The sequence below is a fragment of the Polypterus senegalus genome, chromosome 2 (assembly GCF_016835505.1).
Source record: "Polypterus senegalus isolate Bchr_013 chromosome 2, ASM1683550v1, whole genome shotgun sequence".
Lineage (NCBI taxonomy): Eukaryota > Metazoa > Chordata > Cladistia > Polypteriformes > Polypteridae > Polypterus > Polypterus senegalus.
Genome location: NC_053155.1, coordinates 161,820,321 through 161,846,035, shown reverse-complemented (window position 1 = coordinate 161,846,035; position 25,715 = coordinate 161,820,321). Strand labels below are relative to the sequence as shown.

General features: G+C 38.8%; 2 protein-coding genes across 4 annotated transcripts in view; both read right to left on the bottom strand.

Moving 5' to 3' along the window:
• The window catches only part of sod1 (superoxide dismutase 1, soluble), a 29,096-nt gene extending 19,658 nt beyond the window's left edge, over positions 1 to 9,438 (bottom strand). Inside the window, exon 1 of the mRNA XM_039744909.1 lies at positions 9,267 to 9,438. Within this exon, the coding sequence (XP_039600843.1) occupies positions 9,267 to 9,338 (72 nt within the window). The 5' untranslated portion in view covers positions 9,339 to 9,438. The remainder of the gene's footprint in view (positions 1 to 9,266) is intronic.
• Positions 9,439 to 22,125: 12,687 nt separating this feature from the next.
• The window catches only part of usp16 (ubiquitin specific peptidase 16), a 210,019-nt gene continuing 206,429 nt past the window's right edge, over positions 22,126 to 25,715 (bottom strand). For all 3 annotated transcript variants that reach the window (XM_039744906.1, XM_039744907.1, XM_039744908.1), the window contains exon 18: positions 22,126 to 22,827. In XM_039744906.1, the coding sequence (XP_039600840.1) occupies positions 22,703 to 22,827 (125 nt within the window). In that variant the 3' untranslated portion in view covers positions 22,126 to 22,702. The remainder of the gene's footprint in view (positions 22,828 to 25,715) is intronic.

Below are 25,715 nucleotides of genomic sequence, written 5' to 3'. Positions count from 1 at the left end.
ATACAGTATATAAAATGATCTCGGGCCGGATATAATTACACGCTGGGCCGGATGTGGCCCGCGGCCCTTGAGTTTGACACATATGGACTAAATAGAACTTGAAAAGATATATTTTTTCAAATGTGATCGCGCAATTCAGATAGAGTTGACGCGTGCTACAGCCTGCATGCCTCAATGAGTCATCCTCCCTCGCCTTACTTTTTACCGCTCATCTAATGAATACACTGAGTATGGCTTTACCAAAACAATCATTGATGGCTAATAAAGTATCCATTATTCGAGTATGTAGAGCGGATATATATATATATACCCGCGATCGCAGCGAGAAGTAGTGTGTTAAAAAGGTAGAAAAGAAAAGGGAACATTTTAAAAATAACGTAACATGACTGTCAATATACAGTATTTGTTTTGTGAGTGTTACTGAGTGTTGCTGTCATCAAGGATTTGATTATCATTATTTCTTTCAATCAGGTTCGTATTTGTTGTGTTCAAGTTACATTCCCGGTTTGTCAATCGCTGTAAAGATGACAGGTTTCTTTCATCGATTCTTTCTTACTGCATCAATAAACAGCTCGCCTTCTTCTTTATCTGAGACCTGACACACTGCATGCACGGGTTTTTTTACACTGTCTTCCTTTAGCGGACATTGACTTTTTCCACCGTGGTGCTTTGTTTCCGCAGTAGCTGGATTTATGAATATGCTTATCAGACGCTTCATATTTTTGCTGCCTTTTCAATTGTGTAATTCAGTTTTGTTCAGCCTTTGGAACTGTTGCTTTTATCTGTGCACGCGCCAGTTCACGGAGCCCTCCGTGTACATGCATCAAGGTTCCCAGCTGTGCTGGTGCCATCTCGCTATGTCCATGGCTGTATTTAATGTTACCTTAGTCCTGGCACTTAAAACTTTCTCTCGGAGTTTCGCTGAGTTTGTGTCAAACACCACCCTGACCATCTCATCTTCCTCTCCATAAACACAGTCCTTCACCCGTGAATATTTAGTGGAGTTTGCTATTGATTGCCGCTGACGGACGGCCTTATATGGGCAGGCACTAAATTACAAACGCCAGCGGCAGCCTGTCTATGAACTTAATTTAAAGTGTAGGTTTACATCGTGCTTTGTTTCAAGTAGCCGAACTCATGAATATGGTAGTATATGTCACTCGCTCGCTTCTTATTGTTTCGCTGCCTTCTCAATTATATAATGCATGTTTTCTTCAGCGCTTTTTTTTTTGGTCTTCCTGGTTTTCTATGTACTGCGTGATTACGTGGGAGGCATGATGATGTCACACTAAACTCCCCACACGGCGTTGAAGCTCATCTCCATTACAGTAAATGGAGAAAAACAGCTTCCAGTTATGACCATTACGCGTAGAATTTCGATATAAAACCTGCCCAACTTTTGTAAGGAAGCTGTAAGGAATGAACCTGCCAAATTTCAGCCTTCCACCCACACGGGAAGATGGAGAATTAGTGATGAGTGAGTGAGTGAGTGAGGGCTTTGCCTTTTATTAGTATAGATATATAAAAGTTATTGATTATAATGAAAAATTATCAAAATTACATCATAATGTCGGCATAAAAAAAAATGACCGCATCTCCAAGCGTGTAAATAGTAGGGTAAAATACTTATGTAAGACCACAAGACCCCTTTGAAAAATCAGCCATCATTTTGTAAACAATATTGAATACCAATTTGAGACATGAAGAACATACCAAAGTAGACTTTCCGCACAAAGTCTGTACCCAAATGTTTAAAATTTGAAAGTAGTGGTAAAAATGTGCCCTGCACAGCACATAATTCTTTTTTCTCCAGAAAACTGTACTTGTCTGACGGTCAATTTACCCGTGTCAGACGTGTCGGGCGTTGGATTTCCGCACCCCTGCCTCCACGTATTTGCTGAAATAGGGCTATTTATATAGATTTGCATATTCAAAGATGCACAATTCTGGGAGGAGTTAGGGAGTGGCAGCAGGCACGTGCACAAGCATTACTTTTCACACTGACCGGGATTTATGGAGCGGAAGGACATGGAAGCTGGCGTTCGCACCGATTTATGTATCTGGATTTGTTTCCACATTTGTCTGTACACCATGTTTTAGTGTCAATTCTACGCACGCCATTATACATTAGGCCCCTGGCACTGGATGCTAAATTTAATTTCTCCAGCAAGTCTCACTTTCCTGTGTTCTAGGGGACTAAATGCTGCCAAGCTTTGCACTCTCACCCAAACCTTTCCTGCAGCAAGCTTTTCTACATCTATCAAGGCTACTCTCCTGAACATGAGATTAGTGTCTAATAAGCGCTTATCTTGCAAGACTATTACCTCAAAAAACTGGACTTCTTTTTCATCACAGAGAACTGGATTGTTAACGGTGACTTCATGTGTTACTGACTTGGTATCACACCAGGTTATGCATTTTTCAACTCTATGTTTTGTTGGGGGTTACTGCCATTGTTTTTTTATAGCATGTTCCTTTGTCCGAGCCTTACAAGGGTCCATTTAGTAGCTTTGAACTGGAACATTTCAAGTGTGTAGCTCTGTCTCTTTGCTGTGGTTAATAGGTCTCCTGTAATTAGTGATATGTTAATTTCTGAATTCTCTGATCTCCTGGCCAATATTACACTTTATGATAAAGTACTTATTGGTGATTTGAACACACGTTTGATGTCAATCTAAACCTTTGGTTAATGACTTATTATTGGACTTGTTTGATTTTATCCAGTATATTAATGCTTCAACTCATTCTGTCACACCCTCCATTTCATTCTTATATTAATATTATTAAATGAAATACCATGTATGTCAGCATTTTTCTCTAATAATGGATAGGAATACTACAGTCGGCATTATTATAAACTCTGCCCCACACTATTCTTGCTTTTCAAATTCTTCTGTTATATCAGATTTTAAAATTATATTCTTCAGTCCTGATATATAAGGTCAGTGTGATAGTATTGACGATTCTGCCTTAGCTTTAAATTCATCATTAGAGCTGCTGAACAGCAAAGGAAAAAAGATAGGTTGACTGTAGCCAAGCAGATTTTTATTGCTTCTCTATTCATCTTCCAGGATGCAGTTAAGAAATCTAAACATGATTACTTCAACAATATGGTATCCTCTCATTCTATTAAACCTAAGGTTTTAATTAAAGGAGCTATTTATACCCTTTAAAAAATTGATTACATATTACGGTTCTTTCATGCAAGCAGTTTCTTTCATTCTTTGTCAGAAAAATTGATAACTATTCGCTCTGGCACTGTTCCTACTGGTTACGTACTTCCAGTTAATCATGGCATGGTCTTGGAATCTTTCAATTCTCTAAATGCAACTGAACATTATATATATATATTATATATATATACAGTGGTGTGCAAAACTATTTGCCCCCTTCCTGATTTCTTAGTCTTTTGCATTTTTGTCACACAAAATGTTTCTGATCATCAAACACATTTAACCATTAGTCAAATATAACACAAGTAAACACAAAATGCAGTTTTTAAATGATGGTTTTATTATTTAGGAGAAAAAATCCAAACCTACATGGCCCTGTGTGAAAAGTAATTGCCCCTTGTTAAAAATAACCTAACTGTGGTGTATCACACCTGAGTTCAATTTCCATAGCCACCCCCAGGCCTGATTACTGCCACACCTGTTTCAATCAAGAAATCACTTAAATAGGAGCTGCCTGACACAGAGAAGTAGACCAAAAGCACCTCAAAAGCTAGACATCATGCCAAGATCCAAAGAAATTCAGGAACAAATGAGAACAGAAGTAATTGAGATCTATCAGTCTGGTAAAGGTTATAAAGCCATTTCTAAAGCTTTGGGACTCCAGCGAACCACAGTGAGAGCCATTATCCACAAATGGCAAAAACATGGAACAGTGGTGAACCTTCCCAGGAGTGGCTTGCCGACCAAAATTACCCCAAGAGCGCAGAGACGACTCATCCGAGAGGTCACAAAAGACCCCAGGACAACGTCTAAAGAACTGCAGGCCTCACTTGCCTCAATTAAGGTCAGTGTTCACGACTCCACCATAAGAAAGAGACTGGGCAAAACGCCTGCATGGCAGATTTCCAAGACGAAACCACTGTTAAGCAAAAAGAACATTAGGGCTCGTCTCAATTTTGCTAAGAAACATCTCAATGATTGCCAAGACTTTTGGGAAAATACCTTGTGGACTGATGAGACAAAAGTTGAACTTTTGAAGGCAAATGTCCCTTTACATCTGGCGAAAAGGAACACAGCATTTCAGAAAAGAACATCATACCAACAGTAAAATATGGTGGTGGTAGTGTGATGGTCTGGGGTTGTTTTGCTGCTTCAGGACCTGGAAGGCTTGCTGTGATAGATGGAACCATGAATTCTACTGTCTACCAAAAATCCTGAAGGAGAATGTCCGCCATCTGTTCCAACTCAAGCTGAAGCGATCTTGGTGCTGCAACAGGACAATGACCCAAAACACACCAGCAAATCCACCTCTGAATGGCTGAAGAAAAAAAAATGAAGACTTTGGAGTGGCCTAGTCAAAGTCCTGACCTGAATCCAATTGAGATGCTATGGCATGACCTTAAAAAGGCGGTTCATGCTAGAAAACCTCAAATAAAGCTGAATTACAACAATTCTGCAAAGATGAGTGGGCCAAAATTCCTCCAGAGCGCTGTAAAAGACTCATTGCAAGTTATCGCAAACGCTTGATTGCAGTTATTGCTGCTAAGGGTGGCCCAACCAGTTATTAGGTTCAGGGGCAATTACTTTTTCACACAGGGCCATGTAGGTTTGGATTTTTTTCTCCCTAAATAATAAAACCATCATTTAAAAACTGCATTTTGTGTTTACTTGTGTTATATTTGACTAATGGTTAAATGTGTTTGATGATCAGAAACATTTTGTGTGACAAACATGCAAAAGAATAAGAAATCAGGAAGGGGGCAAATAGTTTTGCACACCACTGTATATATGGAACACTTTTTAATCAGAGTATAGCATAAAGTCAATGAAACTTATGGGATATTAATCTGGTCAGTTAAGTAGCAGAGGGGGTTGTTAATCAGTTTCAGCTGCTGTGGTGTTAATGAAATTAACAACAGATGCACTAGAGGGGCAACAATGAGATGACCCCCAAAACAGGAATGGTTTAACAGGTGGAGGCCACTGACATTTTTCCCTCCTCATCTTTTCTGACTGTTTCTTCACTAGTTTTGCATTTGGCTACAGTCAGTGTCACTACTGGTAGCATGAGGCGATACCTGGACCCTACAGAGGTTGCACAGGTAGTCCAACTTCTCCAGGATGGCACATCAATAATGTCATTGCCAGAAGGTTTGCTGTGTCTCCCTGCACAGTCTCAAGGGCATGGAGGAGATTCTAGGAGACAAGCAGTTACTCTAGGAGAGCTGGAGAGGGCCATAGAAGGTCCATAACCCATCAGCAGGACCAGTATCTGCTCCTTTGGGCAAGGAGGAACAGGATGAGCACTGCCAGAGCCCTACAAAATGACCTCCAGCAGGCCACTGGTGTGAATGTCTCTGACCAAACAACCAGAAAGACTTCATGAGGGTGACCCAAGGGCCCCATGTCCTCTAATGGGCCCCGAGATCACTGCCCAGCAGCATGCAGCTCGATTGGCATTCGCCATAGAATACCAGAATTGGCAGATGCACCACTGGTGCCCTGTGCTTTTACAGATGAGAGCAGGTTCACCCTGAGCACGTGACAGAAGTGAAAGGGTCTGGAGAAGCCATGGAGAACATTATGCTGCCTGTAACATCATTCAGCATGAGCAGTTTGGTGGTGGGTTAATGATTGTCTGGGGAGGCATATCCATGGAGGGTCACACAGACCGCTACAGGCTTGACAAAGGCACCTTGGCTGCCATTAGGTATCAGGATGAAATCCTTGGACCCATTGTCAGACCCTATGCTGGTACAGTGGCTCCTGGTGCACGACAATTCCTGGCCTCATGTGGTGAGAGTATGCAGGCAGTTCCTGGAGGATGAAGGAATTGATACCATTGACTGGCCACCACACTTTCCTGACCTAAATCCAATAGAACACCTCTGGGACATTATGTTTTGGTCCATCCAATGCCACCAGGTTGCACCTCAGACTGTCCAGGAGCTCAGTGATGCCCTGGTCCAGATCTGGGAGGAGATCCCCACAACACCATCTGTCATCTCATTAGAAGCATGCACCGATGTTGTCAGGCATGTATACAAGAACACAGGGGCCATACAAAGTGCTGCATAATTTTGAGTTGCTGCAATTAAATTTTGGCAAAATGGACTACCCTGCCACAATTTTTTCACTCTGATTTTTGGGGCGCCTTTGAATTCAGGGCTCTGTAGGTTGATCATTTTCATTTCAAAACGATGTGGCATCCTTTCGCTCCTAACACATTACCCAGTCTATATCAGTATAGATATCCAGGAGGATTTCTTTTTCCCATTGAGATCTGATGTTTTCAAAGTGTTCCTTTAATTTTTGAGCAGTGATTATATATATATATATATATATATATATATATATATATATTATATATATATATATATATATATATATATATATATATATATATATAGATATAGATATAGATATAGATATAGATATAGATATATATTCATTCAAACCGATTATGACAGTAGCAATCCAAGCTGTGAGTAAAAAGGAGGCGTGTCAGACGTCGTGGTACATTTTCTGATGCAGCTAGACGAAAACAACTTCGTGACGCTGCCGCCAAATACACATAACAATTACTTTGACAATCATGTTACGTTTTTTCAAAATGTTTCCTTTTCTTTACTTCTTTAACACACTACTTCTCCGCTGCGAAGCGCGGGTATTTTGCTAGTATAAGAATATATCTCAAACCATCAATTTATAATTAAGGTAACTTTTGAGTATGTGCAGCACTTTTGTACATTTAACTGCAATAGCATGCAAAAAAAATAGTGTCAAAAACTTTACCTTACTTTTTAAACACCGAGATATTACATTCAATTTATTTCTCTTTGTTTTTTTAAACTCAACCCTAGTTTAGGTCATTAAAAGGCCATAGCTGCATCTTGGGCAGGGCACAAGCCACATGGTACCACTTTATAGTCACTAAACTATCTTCCCTACATATCTCTGGGATTCAGGGGGAAAAAATGAGAAACCAGCGAGAGCAGCAAACAGCAGCTATTGTGCAACAGTCTTTTTTAAAAAAAAAACCTAGCATAGCCGCAGAACATTAAATGTGTAAAATTACAAGGGCAGAAGGGCAGCATACTGATAAAGCAGGGAGGTAAAACAAAGTATGGCAAAACAGTCACTATTTAAATTCCTAAGGTATGCATTTTTTATTATTATAGAACTACAAGCATGTGCCTAGCTGCATATGGATTTATGTCATCAGATATTCTTTAAATGCTGATAAATGTTCTGGAATGACAGCGTTAATATTGTTCTACTATTCGGATAGTTGCCATTTTGTTTTCCCCTCAACAGTGTTGCTAGTATTAGCACAACGCTTGGTACTGTGTGCATGTGTTTTTCTCCTGGTTTTTGCATGTCATCAAGTGTGAGGTTTCTCCAAACACAGCGTGTTGTTTAGGCTGACTGGCTACTTAGTAATGACCCTCGTTGATTAAATACGAGTTTAAAAAGGACTGGCTCCCCCAACCCGAGGTAATGTTTGCTTTGTGCTAGACTGTCCACTGACGTACACCTGATCTCTAATAAGTGGATTCAGAAAACACATGAATAAATGACGAATTAGCTGCCAAAGCCCATCGACTGCAAGGCGGCAACACAGGTTCACTGACTACAAGGCAGGGGTGTCGAACTCCAGGCCTGGAGGGCCACAGTGGCTTCAGGTTTTCATTCTGACCCTTTTTCTAATCAGTGACTAGTTTTCATTTCTAATTAACTTCTTTTCCCTTCATTTAAATAGCCCTGTTTTTATGGATTCCTTGTCCTCTAAATTTATTCCTTTCTTCATTAAATGACAGCCAAACAGAAATGAGATGTGAAACGAGACAACAGATGACCAGCTAAATTGAGATTCCAAACTCCAACCAATCTTTTAATGAGAAGCTGATTCTTGCTGTTAATTAAACCCGTTATTTAATTTCATGCCTTGTTGCTACTATCATTCTGCAACAGCAGACATTTACAAAACAGTTTATTTTTCTGTTTTTTTTAAGAACATTGCGAAAATGTTTTGGCGACCTTGTGAGATCAACCTTACCGTGATCATCGCCTTCTTTATTTGCCGGCTTGTTTTGTGTCTCATTATTGTTTGGCTGCTAATTAAGGAAAAAAAAAAAAACAAAAACACACCACACACAACTAAGGGGCCAGAGTGAATTAAAACTAAGGCAAAATAATTAGCAGCAAAAACTTGTCACTAATGAAGAAGATGGTTAAAATGAAAACCTGCAGCCACTGCGGCCCTCCACGACTGGAGTTGGACAGCCGTGCTGTAAGGGGAGTTAAGCCCACGGTGTACAATGCTGTAATACTCGATGTCTCACGCGTACAAGACCGATTAGCAGTTACTCCAAACGCATATTTTTCAGACGTGGATCTAAAATCGGGGTAGTAGGAAAAAAGTTCGCTCCCTATGTTCGTAAAAGAAGGGAATACTCAGTGACGTCCTGTGACATCACATTGTAATTAAAAGCATAATCGAGTTAAACAAAAAACAAAAAAAATCCACTGGAGGCAAAAATTCCAGCTAGTTTAGTTTATCAAAAGCAAAGACAAACGCCTCATTTACTAATGCAAACCCCTATGAAACTGTTCAGACTCCACCAGAAGTAGTGCATTTTCCTACTTGTTGGCATGAATGCAGTGCAATTCCATTGGGCGCATAACATTTCTTATCGTCGGTGACTCAGCAATAATCTTAAAGGGTCAACGCACTTGAACCTTTAGACTTCGTGCCACGGCATATTACATAACGTCAAAGTCAACCAGTGAACCGAATCGAAAACCTCAAACTCATTGCAAAAAAATATTTTCAAAATCATCTACTAAAATGCCATGCCTATTGCATAAATGTTCATTTATAATTCAGCACTTCGCGTACAAAACTGGCACAAATACACATTTAATTTAAAAATGTAAACCACGTTACCAAAAAAGAAAAAAACCACGAACATTAAGTTTACACCACAATCTACAGACAGCGTAAAGAACTGAGAAACCAGTCGAAGGAGGCCGCATAACCCGATTAAACCTCTGCAAAATGGTGCATAGCACGCCCTGAAACTGCCTTACCTCCTGGGTGAAAAACACCGTGCCTGACACTTCCGTAGCGCCTTTCAGCACACAAACAGCCTTCAAACCCATTTTCACAAGTACAGCGCCTTTTGTGCGGACCTTCTGCTTAACACCCCGAGTAACTAATGCAAGTGCGTCTAACTCTTACGGACCAATAGGGAGGATTGGAGAAACCCACCGAACAGCTAATGGGTGTTAACACTCAGCAAGTAGACGGAAGTGACGACATTGTCTTGCTTACTGTTGCACAAGTGCTGTCCGTTTGTGGAGCCGTATGTAAAAATGAGCAGGTTAATGCTTTACTTCGTTAAAAGATTAATGCTCAGCACTTGTAAGAGTCACATTTCAATAGGAGGGTTGGCTAGTACAACTTTGGATTTCAATTGCATTAAATAATATTTAAATAACACTGGATTTAAAATATTTAAATATCTTATATTCATGATTTCTAATTAGCAAGGAAGTCTGAGATTTTTTTCTTCCCATTCAGGTTGCATGTTTAATAATACTGAGACATATCTTGTTACAGTCTTTATTTTCATTTTGATTACTCTGGCTTAAAGTCTTGCAAAAAATACCCAGTCTGGGGGTTAGTTTCCAGGTTGTGCTGAAAATTTGACAATTTAGGAACTAATTACCTGCAATTCTGAATTTACCAAGCAGATCTGAAATTGGATGGATGAATGGCTGGTTAATATGCATATATATGACTCATTATTTGTGGAGTAACTCTAATTTGGATGATCACCATCAAGTTTTAGATCCAGTCATAAGTATAAATATAATGTTCAGAATTACACCATTGTGGAGCTGCCCCCAATACTAGCAAGTAGTTAATTCCATAGTTGAGGACTAAAGTTGCTATTCTGCTCACGTGAATGAGATAATATGGGTCATCATTGGGGAGAACAGCCTGCCTGATCTTAATCCATCCATCCATCCATTTTCTAACCCGCTAAATCCGAATACAGGGTCACGGGGGTCTGCTGGAGCCAATCCCAGCCAACACAGGGCACAAGGCAGGAACCAATCCTGGGCAGGGTGCCAACCCACCGCAGCTGATCTTAATCTGAGTGGTGAATTGTTACTGGATACCATTGTCAGTCCTGAATTGCCCATAACAAACAACATGTTTGAACACATGGTTGCCCGTAATTGCACCTGGTAGGAGCAGCTTTGTGTCATATGGCAATGAATAAATTGATATTTTTCAGATGTGAGACTTTATGTTCTGGACATGTAAGTACAAACGAACTGAGCTGTCAACTGGTGACCAATTAATGCATACCAGTTCAAGCAGACCAAATGAAAAGAGTATTGAAGGTGTCCTGGTAACAGCTAAGAGCGCCTTCTGCATCAACACATAAATCACAATTAGGCAGTCTGAACTGACTGTTTAAGAATTCAGTGGGCAAAGGATGGGCCCTGCTTGTTGTGACTGTACCCTAGGAGCATTTGGTGAACAACAATTATAAGGTAGGCACTCAAGTTACAGTTTTTTCTATTTCTAAGACAGATTCTGCAATACTGAAATTGCTTTCTCAAAACACTTCATACAGTCTGCAATACCAACACACAGCCTGACCAAACAGTTAAACCCTCCGTCAAAATGCACTACAGCCACCAAAACAGTTACACTCTCCTCTAAAATGCAGTACAATACCAAAACAGTAACACTTTATGTCCTTCTAGAAGAATACTACATTATACACAAAACAAAAGCCCTACAAAACACGAACAACAGACAGCCTTACCTAAAATATTATATGGATTGTCATGAAAGCATCATTTGTAAAGTAACTGACATTATTTGTTGCAAACATTGTATTACAAAACAGAATGATTTTTGTAATGGAAGGATTTTTCTAAAGAGAGGGGGGGGTCAAGAGAGCAGATGGGCGTTGGTCGCTCAGCGCGAAACCCAGCTGCATTACTAATGTTTTGGGAGAAACAGCCGGGAATGTTCTAAAGATACAGCCATGGCTATGTAAGGAGTTGTTTTTCACTTCGAGAAGCTTTTTTCACATGTAAGCATATTACTGTGTCTTCTGGTATCAAGCACTAGTCTCTAGGCCGAGTAGAAGAAAAACATAGCGCCGTGTCCCGTGGAAGGAGGGGGTGTGAGAAACTGATCACTTCTGCATACACTGCTTCCACGTAGGCTGCTTTTGGGCAAGGACACCTAATTAGTATATAAGGGAAGGTTCCGCCCTCAGTTTCTTTGGAAGCTCAACTGTGGGGAAAGGCGCAACCGCCTGGTATCTGATAAAAGGCACACGGGGTTGAATAATGGAACAGCAAAAAAAAAATGATTATATGGACATAGGTGATATAACAGAAGTATGTAGATATTGTTCTGCGGTGGGCTGGTGCCCTGCCTGTGGTTTGTTTCCTGCCTTGTGCCCTGTGTTGGCTGGGATTGGCTCCAGCAGACTCCTGTGACCCTGTAGTTAGGATATAGCAGGTTGGTTAATGGATGGATGGATGTAGATATTGTTCGGATTTAAAGTTGGAGACTTGTAGGTCATCTAGGATAGTATCTCTTCATATGCCTGATCCATCCTTGGGATTGCTCTGGAGAAATATCTTGGCATCCAGCATTCATTGCTCCAGTAATGACATCTGATCATGTGGCCAGTGGTCATAAACCTTCCACCTCCATGCAGAAAAGAATTCCTCAATGTGGTTCAGGAAGGTGAAGTATGGTGGCAGAAACAATAAGGACATCCTTGGATGTGCTGCAAACCATTCTGTGACTGCAGTGGAGTGGTGGAATGCCATGTTATCTTACACTACAACAAATACCTGTAATAACACATTTGTGCTTGCCCGCTCTCTCTTATCCTCTGGTGCCAGTGTCCTATAGAAGTCATCAAGAAACAAAATTAGGTTCTCTGAGTTGTATGGGCCAATGACTGGTTTGTTTCACAAAACACCATCATTGTATATTGCTACACACATTGTGATGTTGGCTCCTCTCTGTCCTGGAACTTGCACATTTGCTTTTTGACCTATAATATTCTGTCCTCGCAGTTGTTGTTTTGCCAGGTTAAACCCAGCTTCATCCACAAAGATGAACACAATGGCTGTTTGCATAGCCTCCAACTCCATGACCCACTAACAAGAAAAAATACCATATTGTAAGGATTACATTACATTACAGTAGCATACATAGCTCTATATACCTTTGTGGTATATCCTCTTTAATAAAACCCCTGTGTGCGTCCAGGTGTCCGTGTGTGAGTCTTCTCGTGAAGTGCGCATGCAAGGGGCTCGGTGCGATCTGCACGGCACCGTGGATGCACACAGTGAATCGTGTCACCGCGGCCGCGCATGATTAACAAATAAAGGACATCTTTGCGGGTAAGACCGTGGACACACACACACACACTAGAAGCTGTGCACACAGTGAATGGCGCAGCCGCGCATGATAAGAAAATAAAGGACAGCATTGCTGGGGAGAGTGCTGATTGGGTAGTCGCGGCCGCGCACATAAAATCCGTTCCTGGGGAGACACCACACATACTGCCCCGCGTATGTTTACTAACTAACTATCTACTAACAACATGTCACCCAAAAAAAGGACATGTCAAGTAGGACAAAAGACACAGACACTCAAATCGTATATAAGCAACATCTCCTGGAAGAACGGTCAGCTCAGCAAGTAAACATCAAAAAAGAAAGGCTGAAAGACAAAGAAAAATACAAGCAAATAGATTGATTGAAGAAAAAGAAAATGAGCGTCAGAATATTCCCCGTATTGATTTGGCTCCATCCTCTACTAATTTACTCTTTACCTTAAGAAGGTGGCAATTTCCAGTTACATTAGCCTTTGCCATAACAATTAATAAAGGTCAAGGGCAAACCTTATAAAAAGTTGGCATTTACTTGCCAGAACCAGTATTCAGCCAGGTTCAGTTATATGTTGCATTATCAAGAGTTAGAAGTTTTAGAGATGTTGTTGTCAACGTTGTAGATGGTCCTGAACAAGGCAAACTGTTGCCAAACTTAGACAGAGTATTTACAAAGAATGTTGTCTATAATCAAATTTTATTGAAACATTTCATGAGGTAAAAAAATAAAAAGTTTTTCCTAAATATCTTCTTCAGATATTGTGTATTACAGATTGTTACAAAGTTTTACACTAAGGCAATATTAATTATACTTATTGTATTGCCATATACGTTTCGATTTTATTTTTAATATTATTTTACTTTAGGCTTCTTGCAAAAATATTTTTAACAAAAAAAATTAAGACAACAAATAGAATGAGGTCAAGGTTCCGTGCAATTTAATATACCTGTAGACTGTTCCTACTAATGTTTATGTACTACTGTTCTAGCGCCCGTTATTGTAACGGGCTTAATGTCTAGTTGTACTATAAAAGTTTATATGGAACTTGTAAGGAAGACAGCCTTATTCAGAGCTTCATACAGCTGATCAATTACAGGCACAATCCTCCTGGAGCAACTCTGGCTTACAAGGGTCTTGCTCAATGGCAAAGTAGTTGGGATTGGGCTGGGTTTGTACCCTGGACTGCTATGTTCATAATGTTTCACCTTCAAAGCAACAACCACTAAAGAATGAGACACAATAGTTTTATATTGAATAGATCTCTTACCTGGACATATTGGTATCTGAGTTCCTTCACATTCACACTGTTCCTCTCAAATGGGACAGTATATAAGCACTTCATGGTTAGTTTATGCTTTTGTAGCACTCTGGCAATTGTTGCTATACTGACACTTGTCACATTGTCAAACACTGTGTTGTCAGCCAGAACTCTGTCCCGGATTTTACAGAGTCGTATGGCATTGTCAGAAGTGACCATGTCAACAATGACACTCATCATTAAAAATTCTGCCTCTGTCCCCTTTGCAAGGTAATCTTTGTATCCTACTGTGAAGACAAGAATCAATAGTCAACGCATGTCAATCAACTGTATACAGCACATACAGTAATGGGCAGTTCAGACACTACAGACGACTGCATCCTTCCTGCTGGTTTGGCAGAATATTCGTATGATTGATGCAACTGTGGCTTGTTGCAGATTTGGCAGCACTCATAACCCTGCCCGCCTGTTCGAGAGTCCATGATTGATAACATGGTCAATGACTGTAGCCCTTATTTCATCTGTTACCACTTCCCTTGCTCTTCCTTGCCTTCATTGGCCTCTCCCTCTTCCTGCAACAATTCCTATTCGTTGTTGACCTGCTTTGTCCATGTCTACAACAGCAGACATTCCAAACATAACCTCTTACAGTATATATGGAAGACAATGAGATCAGTTTACTGCAAAACACCTGGCTGGGTAATCAACTAACACAAATCAGCTGTGTTTGATCTCATGTCAATTGACATATTTTGTTTATATTAGGTGGTTTTTACAATCTATTTTAGAAAGGGTCTTGATAGTAATTTAGCAAATCGTCGTATTACAGTTTTGAATGTCTTATTAGCAGTTTTAGTGACAGTATTTAGGCATGTGCAAAATGGCCTCTAAAAATGTAATGTGATGTTGATGGCTTTTGAGTGAGACACCGTTTAACAGTTTGGCTCACATCAGCTGATGCTGTGGTGACTGTATGAAGAATTTTGAGAAAGCGACTTCAGTACTGCAGAATCTGTCTTAGCAATTGAAAAAAAAACTATAAAGAGGCCTTCCACACAATGAATTAGCTGAATCAGTATCAGCAGGCCAAGGATGTCCTTCTAGTAGCCAAAACAAAGTATGTAGAGAGGAATTAGTTTAATAGTAACATGCAGAATGATTTTCATGTAACCTTAAAAAGGATCTGCTAAACTCTTTGACCACTCAGGAAAGGCTGGCAAGATGCTGCCCACTGACTGGGATATTGTCAACTAGTGCACTTTAGGAAAATCCTAAAACAGCTGATTATAAACTGTTGTTATATAAAGAACGTGGATATAACAGTCAAATGAAACATAATTCTGCTCCAGTCCATAGATGGCCAAACATACAAATGTGAAAATAAAATTCAAACCATAAACATTTGTAAAATGTAAAGATTTCCCATGGATCATTGCCTGGTCTTTTTCTGTTTGAAGTTTGCATGTTGTCCCTGTGTCTGCACAGGGGTTTTCTTTCACATCTGAAACACATATTGTACACGACAGGTGTTGTGATGTAAGATTTTGCATATAACTTGATAAATGTTTTGTATGTCTTTATTTATAATTTAGGCAAAGCAATGTAATTTATTGTTACTTTGATGAGAGGCATTCGTGTTTGACCCCCCCGAATTACGACTAAGTCTCTTTGTAATTTTACGACAGGATTTGGGGGATGTGTCTTAAACCAGTTTGGCGAGTGTTTCTTTGCTAAAGTCTTTCTACCCCTGCAAGTAGGCTAAGGTGTACTTTAACATATGGTTTGGGGGCAGGTGTTAAGATGTTCTATTTCCCCCATTGGTCTGAGGTATGGCTGTTTGGAATTGGCTTGTCTCAGAGGCCTTTAAGTACCATGATGTCCTATTGGCTGTAGGGGTTGGAAAGAAAACCCATAAATTTGCTTGCTTTATCTCACTCTCTCTCTCTTACTAACATCTGAAAGAAGCTATCTCTTATTGATCTGATGAAGAAGACCATCATACCATGAACTGAAGACAACACAATAAAGAGCACAGTTTCAGTCATATTGAACAGACATGTGGCTGAAAGCTGAGCACCAGTGATGCCTTAACTAGAGACATTTTAAGTAACTACAAGTCTGTGTGCCACCTGAAACTACACATCACCATGTAATCAGGTTGTATAGTTGCCAATATTCAAATGTACTTTGCAATTTGTTATTATTTACGAATATTATCAGTAATACATTATTTTATGTGTAATTTAACTCCTGATTGTCTTTTTACTACATCTAATTGCATGAGGTTATAGATATAGAAGGAAAGGTGGGGATAAGTTATATAAGATAACACCTTATAAACAGTGGTAAGTCTGTGAGATTAGATATTCTAAGGCTACATATTAATAATACAATAGGGGAAAGTACAGCAATATATATATTACTCTACCAAGATAAAACAGCAGGCTAACTGACAATTAGAAATTAGTCCATTACCAGTACACATTAGTGGGACCTATAATTGATTGTAACCTTGTAACTCCATCCAGGATGCCAAAGATAGGCTCCGCCAGCCCTAACCAAACCCCCAAAAAGCCAAGATTGGATCAAGCATGGTTTGGGAATATTATATTAGATATTTAATGTGACCAGTTATCCTCTTATAATACAAGAGAAAAAGAAAAATTATTGTACAAGTCAGAATTTCCTTTAAGCCAATAAAGAAAAGACACATGTTCATATGAAATAAATATGAATTGGAATACAAAGTATAGCATTTATGATGTATTTTTTGTGTTTGGAAATGTCAGAATATTGCTTAAATTGTGTACAGGCTACATTTACTTTTACTGGCAAAACTATGCTATACTGTGCTAAACTGTCCTAAGTTTAGATTCGTTTTTTTTTTTTTTTTGCTTTGTTATAAATATATTGGAATTCTTAAACGTGGTTGTCTAGTTTGTTCAGGAAAACACTGCTAACTCAAAACTATTCTTTCCATATCCAAAAGACCTACAGGTTAGATTGACAGAGAGCTTTAAACTGGTCTGGCCCCCATGAAATGCAATAAGTGCCTTCAGAAAACAGAGGGATAGATACATGTTTATATTTAGACATTTGCTAGGCATGGTTATAAATGATACATTTCTAGTGAAATTTTGAAATATTCCTCAAATATTACTGAACACAAGCAATCAGTGATAAATAATACATGTATTTTTTATCTCTTTTGGCAGCAGTATAATTTAATTATGTTAACACTGTAGTCTCTTTTTATACTGCTAGATGATTTACAGATAATGGTAGCTTCAAAAACAAGCTGTTTACTGTATGAGCAGGAAGTAGCCTGTACTGATTTCTGATACGATGACAAGCTTTATTTCTTTAGTAAATATTATTTGAAATGACTGCTATCAAGACGATTAGGGTTTAGGAAACTGAAAAGATAGATAGATAGACAGAACTTTATTTGTCCCCGAGGAGAAATATGGTTATTAACTAAAGCTTATTAAATAAATTATATATATATAAATAATTATATATACACATACTTGCCTGAACACCAGAATGACTAAAAAGAAAGAAAAACCTCTGACTTGGCAGTTACTGTCACAGTGAGGCATTATGCAGACATATTGCTGTTGGTATAAATGAACCCCAGTAGAATATTTTTATACACTTCTATGGAGTAATTTGGTGGCTGAAAGTATTCAGTGTTAGTATGTCAGAGAGAGAATGTGCAGCATTGGTCATAATGGCACTCAGTTTTGTTTTAATTCTCTCCTTTGCTACTACCTCCAGGGGCTGCAGAGTGCATCCCATAACCGAGCTTGCCCTTTAAATTACCTTGTTGATTTGGTGGGCCTCTCTTGAGCCTCTCTCATGTTACCCACATAGCACACCACAGCGTGGAAATTTCACACTGGCCATCACAGAGCTGTACAAGATGTAGAAGGATGTCACAGACTCAAAGAAAAAAGAATCCGCTCTGCCCTTTCCCTGATGGAGGATCGCAGGAATCGTGGGAAAGAGGGGTCCTTTCATCGGATTGGCTGGCCCAGCACCGTTTCAGCCGTGGAATGGCCAAATGGGGGAGGCAGCTTGATGGATGAGGTCTCCAGGACTCTAAAAATATCCAAATCTTATTATGTGATATCATCTACTGTTAAATTCTGCTCCATACTTCTAAAAATTTTATTTTTATGCTGTATTGAGGATTTGTTCTGTTCTGTATATTGTATTGTATTGACCCCCTTCTTTTGACACCCACTGCACGCCCAACCCACCTGGAAAGGAGTCTCTCTTTGAACTGCCTTTCCCAAGGTTTCTTCCATTTTTCCCTAAAAGGTTTTTTTTGGGAGTTTTTCCTTGTCTTCTCAGAGAGTCAAGGCTGGGGGGCTGTCAAGAGGCAGGGCCTGTTAAAGCCCATTGCGGCACTTCCTGTGTGATTTTGGGCTATACAAAAATAAACTATATTGTATTGTATTGTATATAATTACTCTCTGTTATGAGAACAGCTGTCTGTCATTGATGTGGACCCTCACAAACTTGTAGGAGTGCCCCATCTCTACATAATCTACCTGAAGTTACTGGATGCAGGGGCTGTTAAGTGTGGCTAAAGACAATAACCAATACCTGGTTTTGCTGATGTTTTTGCACTAAGGTACATAGTTCACAACCTGACTCTTACATTCTGTTTCATCCCCCTTAGCAATTTACCATACAAGTTCAGAATAATGTGTTAATTTCTGCAACTGTGTTCATTTATAGTCTGGGGGGAACTGAGTGAAGAGAGAAAAGGAGATAGGCCTGTTCCTTGTGGTACTGCAGTGTTGCAAACATCAATATCGGAGTCCTTGAGTCTCACAAACTGCAGTCTGCTCAGTAGATTGTCTATTATTCAGGACACCACAGGTTCATCCACCTGCACATCCCTTCCACCTGCATATGGAGTTTACCCCTTAACAGGGCTGACCGGGTGGTTTTGAAGGTATTGGAGAAATCAAAAAACATAATCCTCACAGTGCTGCCAGCTTTGTCCAGGTGAGAATAAGTCTTATGGAGCAGATAGATAATTGAATCCCTCACTCCAATATTTGTCCAATAAGCAAACTGCAGTGGACTCATATTAAGGTCTTCATGATGTGAGATGTAAGTGCTATTGTTCTGTAGTCATTAAGTGAAGAGGTGCCTACCTCATTTGGAATAGGAACAATGCAGGATGTTTCCCATAACAGTGACACTTTCTGGTGGCTTAGGGACAGACTAAACAGGTGTCAGAGGACACCACAAAATACAGTTGTGCTTGAAAGTTTGTGAACCCTTTAGAATTTTCTATATTTCGGCATAAATATCACCTAAAACATCATCAGATTTTCACTCAAGTCCTAAAAGTAGATAAAGAGAAACCAGTTAAACAAATGAGACAAAAATATTATACTTGGTCATTTATTTATTGAGTAAAATGACTGAATATTACATTTATGTGAGTGGCAAAAGAATGTGAACCTCTAGGATTAGCAGTTAGTTTGAAGGTGAAATTCGAGTCAGGTGTTTTCAATCAATGGGATGACAATCAGGTGTGAGTGGGCACCCTGTGTTATTTAAAAAACAGGGATCTATCAAAGTCTGCTGTTCGCAACACATGTCTGTGGAAGTGTATCATGGCACGAACAAAGGAGATTTCTGAGGACCTCAGAAAAAGAGCTGTTGATGCTCATCAGGCTGGAAAAGGTTACAAAACCATCTCTAAAAAGTCTGGACTCCACCAATCCACAGTCAGACAGATTGTGTACAAATGGAGGAAATTCAAGACCATTGTTACCCTCCCCAGGAGCGGTCGACCAACAAAGATCACTCCAAGAGCAAGGCATGTAATAGTCGGTGAGGTCACAAAGGACCCCAGGGTAACTTCTAAGCAACATGATTCCACCATCAGGAGAACACTGAACAACAATACTGTGCATGGTTGGGTTGCAAGTACAAAGCCACAGCTCTCCAAAAAAAAACATTGCTGCTCATCTGCAGTTTGCTAAAGATCATGTGGACAAACCAGAAGGCTATTGGAAGAATGTTTTGAGGACGGATGAGACCAAAATAGAACTTTTGGTTTAAATGTAAAGCATTATGTTTGGAGAAAGGAAAACACTGCATTCCAGCATAAGAACCTTATCCCATCTGTGAAACATAGTGGTGGTAGTATCATTGTTTGGGCCTGTTTTGCTGTATCTGGGCCAGGATGGCTTGCCTTCATTGATGGAACAATGAATTCTGAATTATATCAGAGAATTCTAAAGGAAAATGTCAGGACATCTGCCCATGAACTGAATCTCAAGAGAAGGTGGGTCATACAGCAAGACAACGACCCTAAGCACACAAGTCGTTCTACCAACGAAGGGTTAAAGAAGAATAAAGTAAATGTTTTGGAATGGCCATTCAAAGTCCTGACCTTAATCCAATCGAAATGTTGTGGAAGGACCTGAAGCGAGCAGTTAATGTGAGGAAATCCACCAACATCCCAGAGTTAAAGCTGTTCTGTACGGAGGAATGGGCTAAAATTCCTCCAAGCCGGTGTGCTGGAATGATCAAAAGTTACCGGAAACGTTTAGTTGTTGATGTAGTAGGTATGGTGCGGGGGACGGACAATTGGAAGAATGTGGCAGTTTGTGGGAACATCTGTTAAAAAAACTGGTTCAGTGCATTAATCTTGGCCACAGCTCCTCCTTGACTGAATCCAGTAATTAATACCCAGATCATTCCAGACATCTTCCATGTCATTCTGATGAGTTTTTCTGTTTTAGCTGTGTAAGCCTATTTTCCCTCACTCAGCTTGTTCTTCAGTACTCACTGTGTGTCCTTCAGAGTTTCACCAGATTTGAATGCTCTCTTCTTATTCAGGAGACTTTCTAGCACCTCTCTAATTCAGGGCTTGTTTTTTTTGTAAAGCAATGGACAGTCTTTGAGGGTACCACAGTGTCAACACACATACCTGTATAATCCTAACAGCACTCTGAACAGCAACTCTGCCCAGTTTAAGTTAAGAGACACATTAGTGGGAGCTTGTGGTACTGTACTTTGCAATCAGTAGATGCTTCTGATTATTCATAAATCAATTCAAATGACTGGTTTAGTTTGACAGGATATGGTGAGTTTCAGGGATTATGGTAAATGAAGCTCATTCTGATAAACTACACTGACTATTTAAACTACATGTAAGCCAGTTTACAGAACACCTCCTAATGCCAAACAGTTGAATTTGTTTATGGGGTCATTGCTGTCCTGTGTACAGAACACAGTGAAATTTTTACTTGCACATACTATTCAATATGTAATACTTCATCACTCTCCAGCATCATGATTAGCTGGTAGAACTACAGCATCTTATCTCAAAACCTCTGTCTTTCTTACCTGAAATAACACACTCCTGGTGTACTTGGCAACATGGGATGTGATTTTAGTGTTGTGGGCAAGGGTGAAGTTGATTCTCTGCTCAGAATGGCAGAAGGAGGAATAACAGTCATGCAAACCATCTAGTCAGATGGTATATACTTTATATAAAAACAAAGGTAATAATGTCATAATAAAATCAATTAGATTTAATTCTCTCATGCATTTTAGTTGTCCAAACCTGTAAACATATTCTCTAACTTGAATTCCAATATTGCTTTGTCATATCATGATGTTCTCACTGTCTCCAGTCTTATCAGTTCATCTTTACTTGTCTCTTGTAATTTTTCAAGCATATAATAGTTCAGTGGTTACCACTGTTGTCTTATTTGCTCCAGAATCCTGGGTCCAAATAACAGCTTGTTTATAAACTGCATGAAGTCCATACTCCTCTCCTAACTTCAATCTAATGCTCTATGTCAAACAGTAACCCTAAACTAGACATTAAATACCTCAATAACTTCTAGAATAGTAACAAAGTGTCTGATTTGGTTTTGCTAATTATGCTAATTCCTGACGGGTTTCTGTTATTCTGTTCTGCACTTAGCCCACTGCTATGACTAACCATTGAGATGCAGATGGGGAGCCTAGTTCCACTAAACATGCTGCAGAGTTTTCTTTCACACCAGCAATTTTACAGAAGTTTAAGCATAGACTACAATGAAATTCTAAATCAGTTTTGCATATCCTGCAAAAAAAAAACACATGTTTCTACCACAAATTCTAAAATGTAAATATATAAAATATAGCATACATTTCAGATAAACTGAAACCACCACTCATATTTGTATAGTGAAAACAACATCATGCTGCTAAATGTGGAAATTTTAACAGGTTTCATGTTATCTGCCATAACAACAGTAAGCCCTGAAAAAAATGGTAAATGTCATCATCAAGAACAACTGACAGGACTGACTTCAGATTTGGCACAAAATAAATGTCAATATTTTTCTGGTGAATCAACACACTCATTCCATATGACTCTGATATTGTCTTCTTAAAGTGATATTGTATAGGGCAAATACATACTTTAGTATTACTTTGGTTTACAAATAAGTTATTTGATCATTTTACATTTTCTTCACCTTTTTGACATTCTGATAAATATTCTCAAAAACTGCAGGGATATTTTCCCCAAACTTTTATTTTGGAAAACATTATTACAAATTCATTGTTTTCAAAAAATCTACATTACATTATGTTACAGTTATGAAGGTACAGCCAGAAAAATGAAAACAAAACTAAATTTTGCGTAGTAACAGAAAATACCATGTTACAACATATTTCAAATAAATGGAAAAATTTATGTTTTGATTTGTTACAGTACTGCAGACCTATTACATTTCTGGAGAAAAAACATGATGTGGTTTTACTAGGCACTGTTAAAATGACAGAACTATGGAAGTCTCTCATAAAAGAGAAGATAGGCTTGAGCATTTTGGACCTTCACTTCTGACACAGCTTGAACACTGGTGTCACTTATATGAAACCAGGATCCTTTGAATGCACTGGCATTAACCACTGAGGGAAAAAAAGAAAATTGTGTTAATGTCACTGCAATTATGATTTTTAATTTCTTAACATAAATGTAACACAATTGAGAAAATACTTAAAGCAATGTTAAGCTTTTTAGACACAAAAGTATAGTTTAGACTGTAAATCAGGTTTATATATTTTAAAATAAATGCAATTTTATCTGCTGCATGAAAATATAACATTCACCAACCTGTTTAATGCAAATCAAAGTCATAGGAGAGCCACTGGAAACACTGGTACAACTGGGACACACACCTAGACAAGTCATCAGTTATGCACATCCTACACATGTGAAATGTTAACCTGGCATACATGGTCCATGCCCCACATTGCAATTGAGACCCCCAGAACAAAATCTGTTAGTTTGGCATATTTTTATTACTTGAATGTAAAATATTTTTATGTTCACTGAAATAATTACCATATTGCTCTTTTCTTAATATGTTAAGAGTGCTTAGTTAGGTAGAATTATTAATCAGTGGAGAGAATGTATTAATACTGTATCTGAAGCAATTCATTGTTCTTTATTATTGATGATTCCTGTTGAACCCTTTACATAATACACATTTTTTATTGTGTTTGTCTGTTAATGAAATATATTCTGAGATTTTTCAGCTAAGGAAGACAGACGTTATACTCTCTACTAACATTGCTGGAGAGGGGTGACATATTAAATGTTGATGCAACCAAGAATATTACTGTACTGCGTACAAATGACACCATGCATCCATGTGGTTATGTTTATTTACAAAGTATCGGATGAAATGAATTTAAACTATTTCATACTTTCTGCTACTGGATACTCACTCCTTGCGTATGTGACCAATAAAGTCAATCAACACAATATTGGAAATGTAAACAATTAATGGATAATCGAAAATAAATGATAACATTTCTCCATTAAAACACAGACAACTCAAGAACTTTCACAGTTTGGTATTACAACCAGAAGATGATGCAGCATTAAAGCTTTTTATATTCTTAGTACAGTATAAACATTCTTGAAAAAATCTGTATAGGTGATGTAGATTTTATTATTTAGAAGTATGTGTGTTTTATTCCCTGCTTGCAAGCAGAACAGGTTTAACTAATCATACTATAAAATAAAAGATGACACTGTATTATTATTGCATTCATTCACTCTGAATTGCCTTTCCCAGATTTCTTCAATTTTCTCCCTACAAGGAACTGTTTTTTTTGGAGTTTTTTCTTGTCTTTTTAGGGAGTCAGGGCTGGGCGGCTGTCAAAACCATGGCCTCTTAAAGCCCACTGCAGCACTCCTTGTGTGATTTTGGGCTATACAAGAAATACATTGTTGTTGTTATTACTGTTCTTCACAATAGCACAAAAATGTAGAATAAAATTTAGTCTTGTTTATTTTTGCAGACATTTTTAAGAAAATGAAACTTTTCCTTTATGTTTGAAAAGTGTCTTTCTAAGTGATGTACTGATGCAGCATGTTTGAATACAATTTCACAAATACCATCTTCAATTGTTCATCATCATCAATGACTTGATAATTATACTCTACACAAGAATTTTCAAAATGGTGCACTGTGGAAATAATTGTGTGGTGCCCATGGATCCTGACATGAGAGAAACATATTTGTAAGGTGGTTGAGACCTGTCTTTCTGAGAAGGATGGGACTACCTGGAAAAGCCGACATAAAAACGGCTCAGCAATTGCCATGTGTGCACGGTATCTGCCAGGAGACGTCTCAAGGGTCCATCTGCTTAGGTGCCTGTTCATAGAGTTCGACAATAAGAAGGCGATAAGAGAGCGGGCATACAAGTGCAGTGGTGTGTCTGTGAGAACCAATCGCAATAAGAAGGCAATAAGACAGCGGGCATACAAGTGTAGTGCTGTGTCTGTGAGAACCAATCATCAAACTGTTTATTTTCATGGCGTCTCCAGTAATCACTTAATGTTTTTGTAGTTGTTACAAAAGTAAGCCTAGCATGCATCACAGGAACAATTATGGAGGAAATTATTAAGGATAAGATTGAGTAACACCTGGCAAGGACAGGAGTTATTAGGAACAGTCAGCATGGGTTCAAAAGAGGGTGGTCGTGCTTTAATAACATGCTGGAATTCTATGAGGAAGCAACAAAAGAATAGCATACAGTATGATATTATTTATCTTAACTTTGAGAAAGTATTTGATAAGGTCCCACATGAGAGGCTGGGCATCAGGGTGATGTTATTAGATGGGTGCAGAATTGGTTTAGACACAGGGAGAAGAGTGTGATGGTGCGAGGAACCTCATTAGAATTGGCTGATGTAAAGAGTGGTCTTCCACAGAGGTCAGTGCTAGGGCCGCTGCTATTTTTAATATATATAAATGATTTAAATAGGAATATAAGTAACAAGCTGGTTAAGTTTGCAGATGATACCAAGATAGGTGGATTAGCAGATACCACTAAATAATTACAGGACTTGGATAGCATATAGGTTTGGGCAGATTTGTGGCAGATGAAATTTAATGTCACTAAATGTAAAGTATTACATATAGGAAATGAAAATGTTAGGTTTGAAAACACAATGGGTGGTCGGAAAATTGAAAGTACACTTTATGAGAAGGATTTAGAAGTCATAGTGGACACAGAGCTATCGACTTTCTGACAATGTTCAGAAGCCATTAAGAAGGCAAACAGAATGTTAGGTTATATAGCACGATGTGTGGAGTACGAGACCAAGGAGGTTATGCTCAACCTTTATAATGCACTGGTGAGGCCTCATCTGGAGTACTGTGTACAGTTTTGGTCTCCAGGCTACAAAAAGGACATAGCAGTGCTAGAAAAGGTCAAGAGAAGACCAACTAGGCTAATTCCAGGGCTATAGGGGTTGAATTATGAGGAAAGATTAAAAGAGC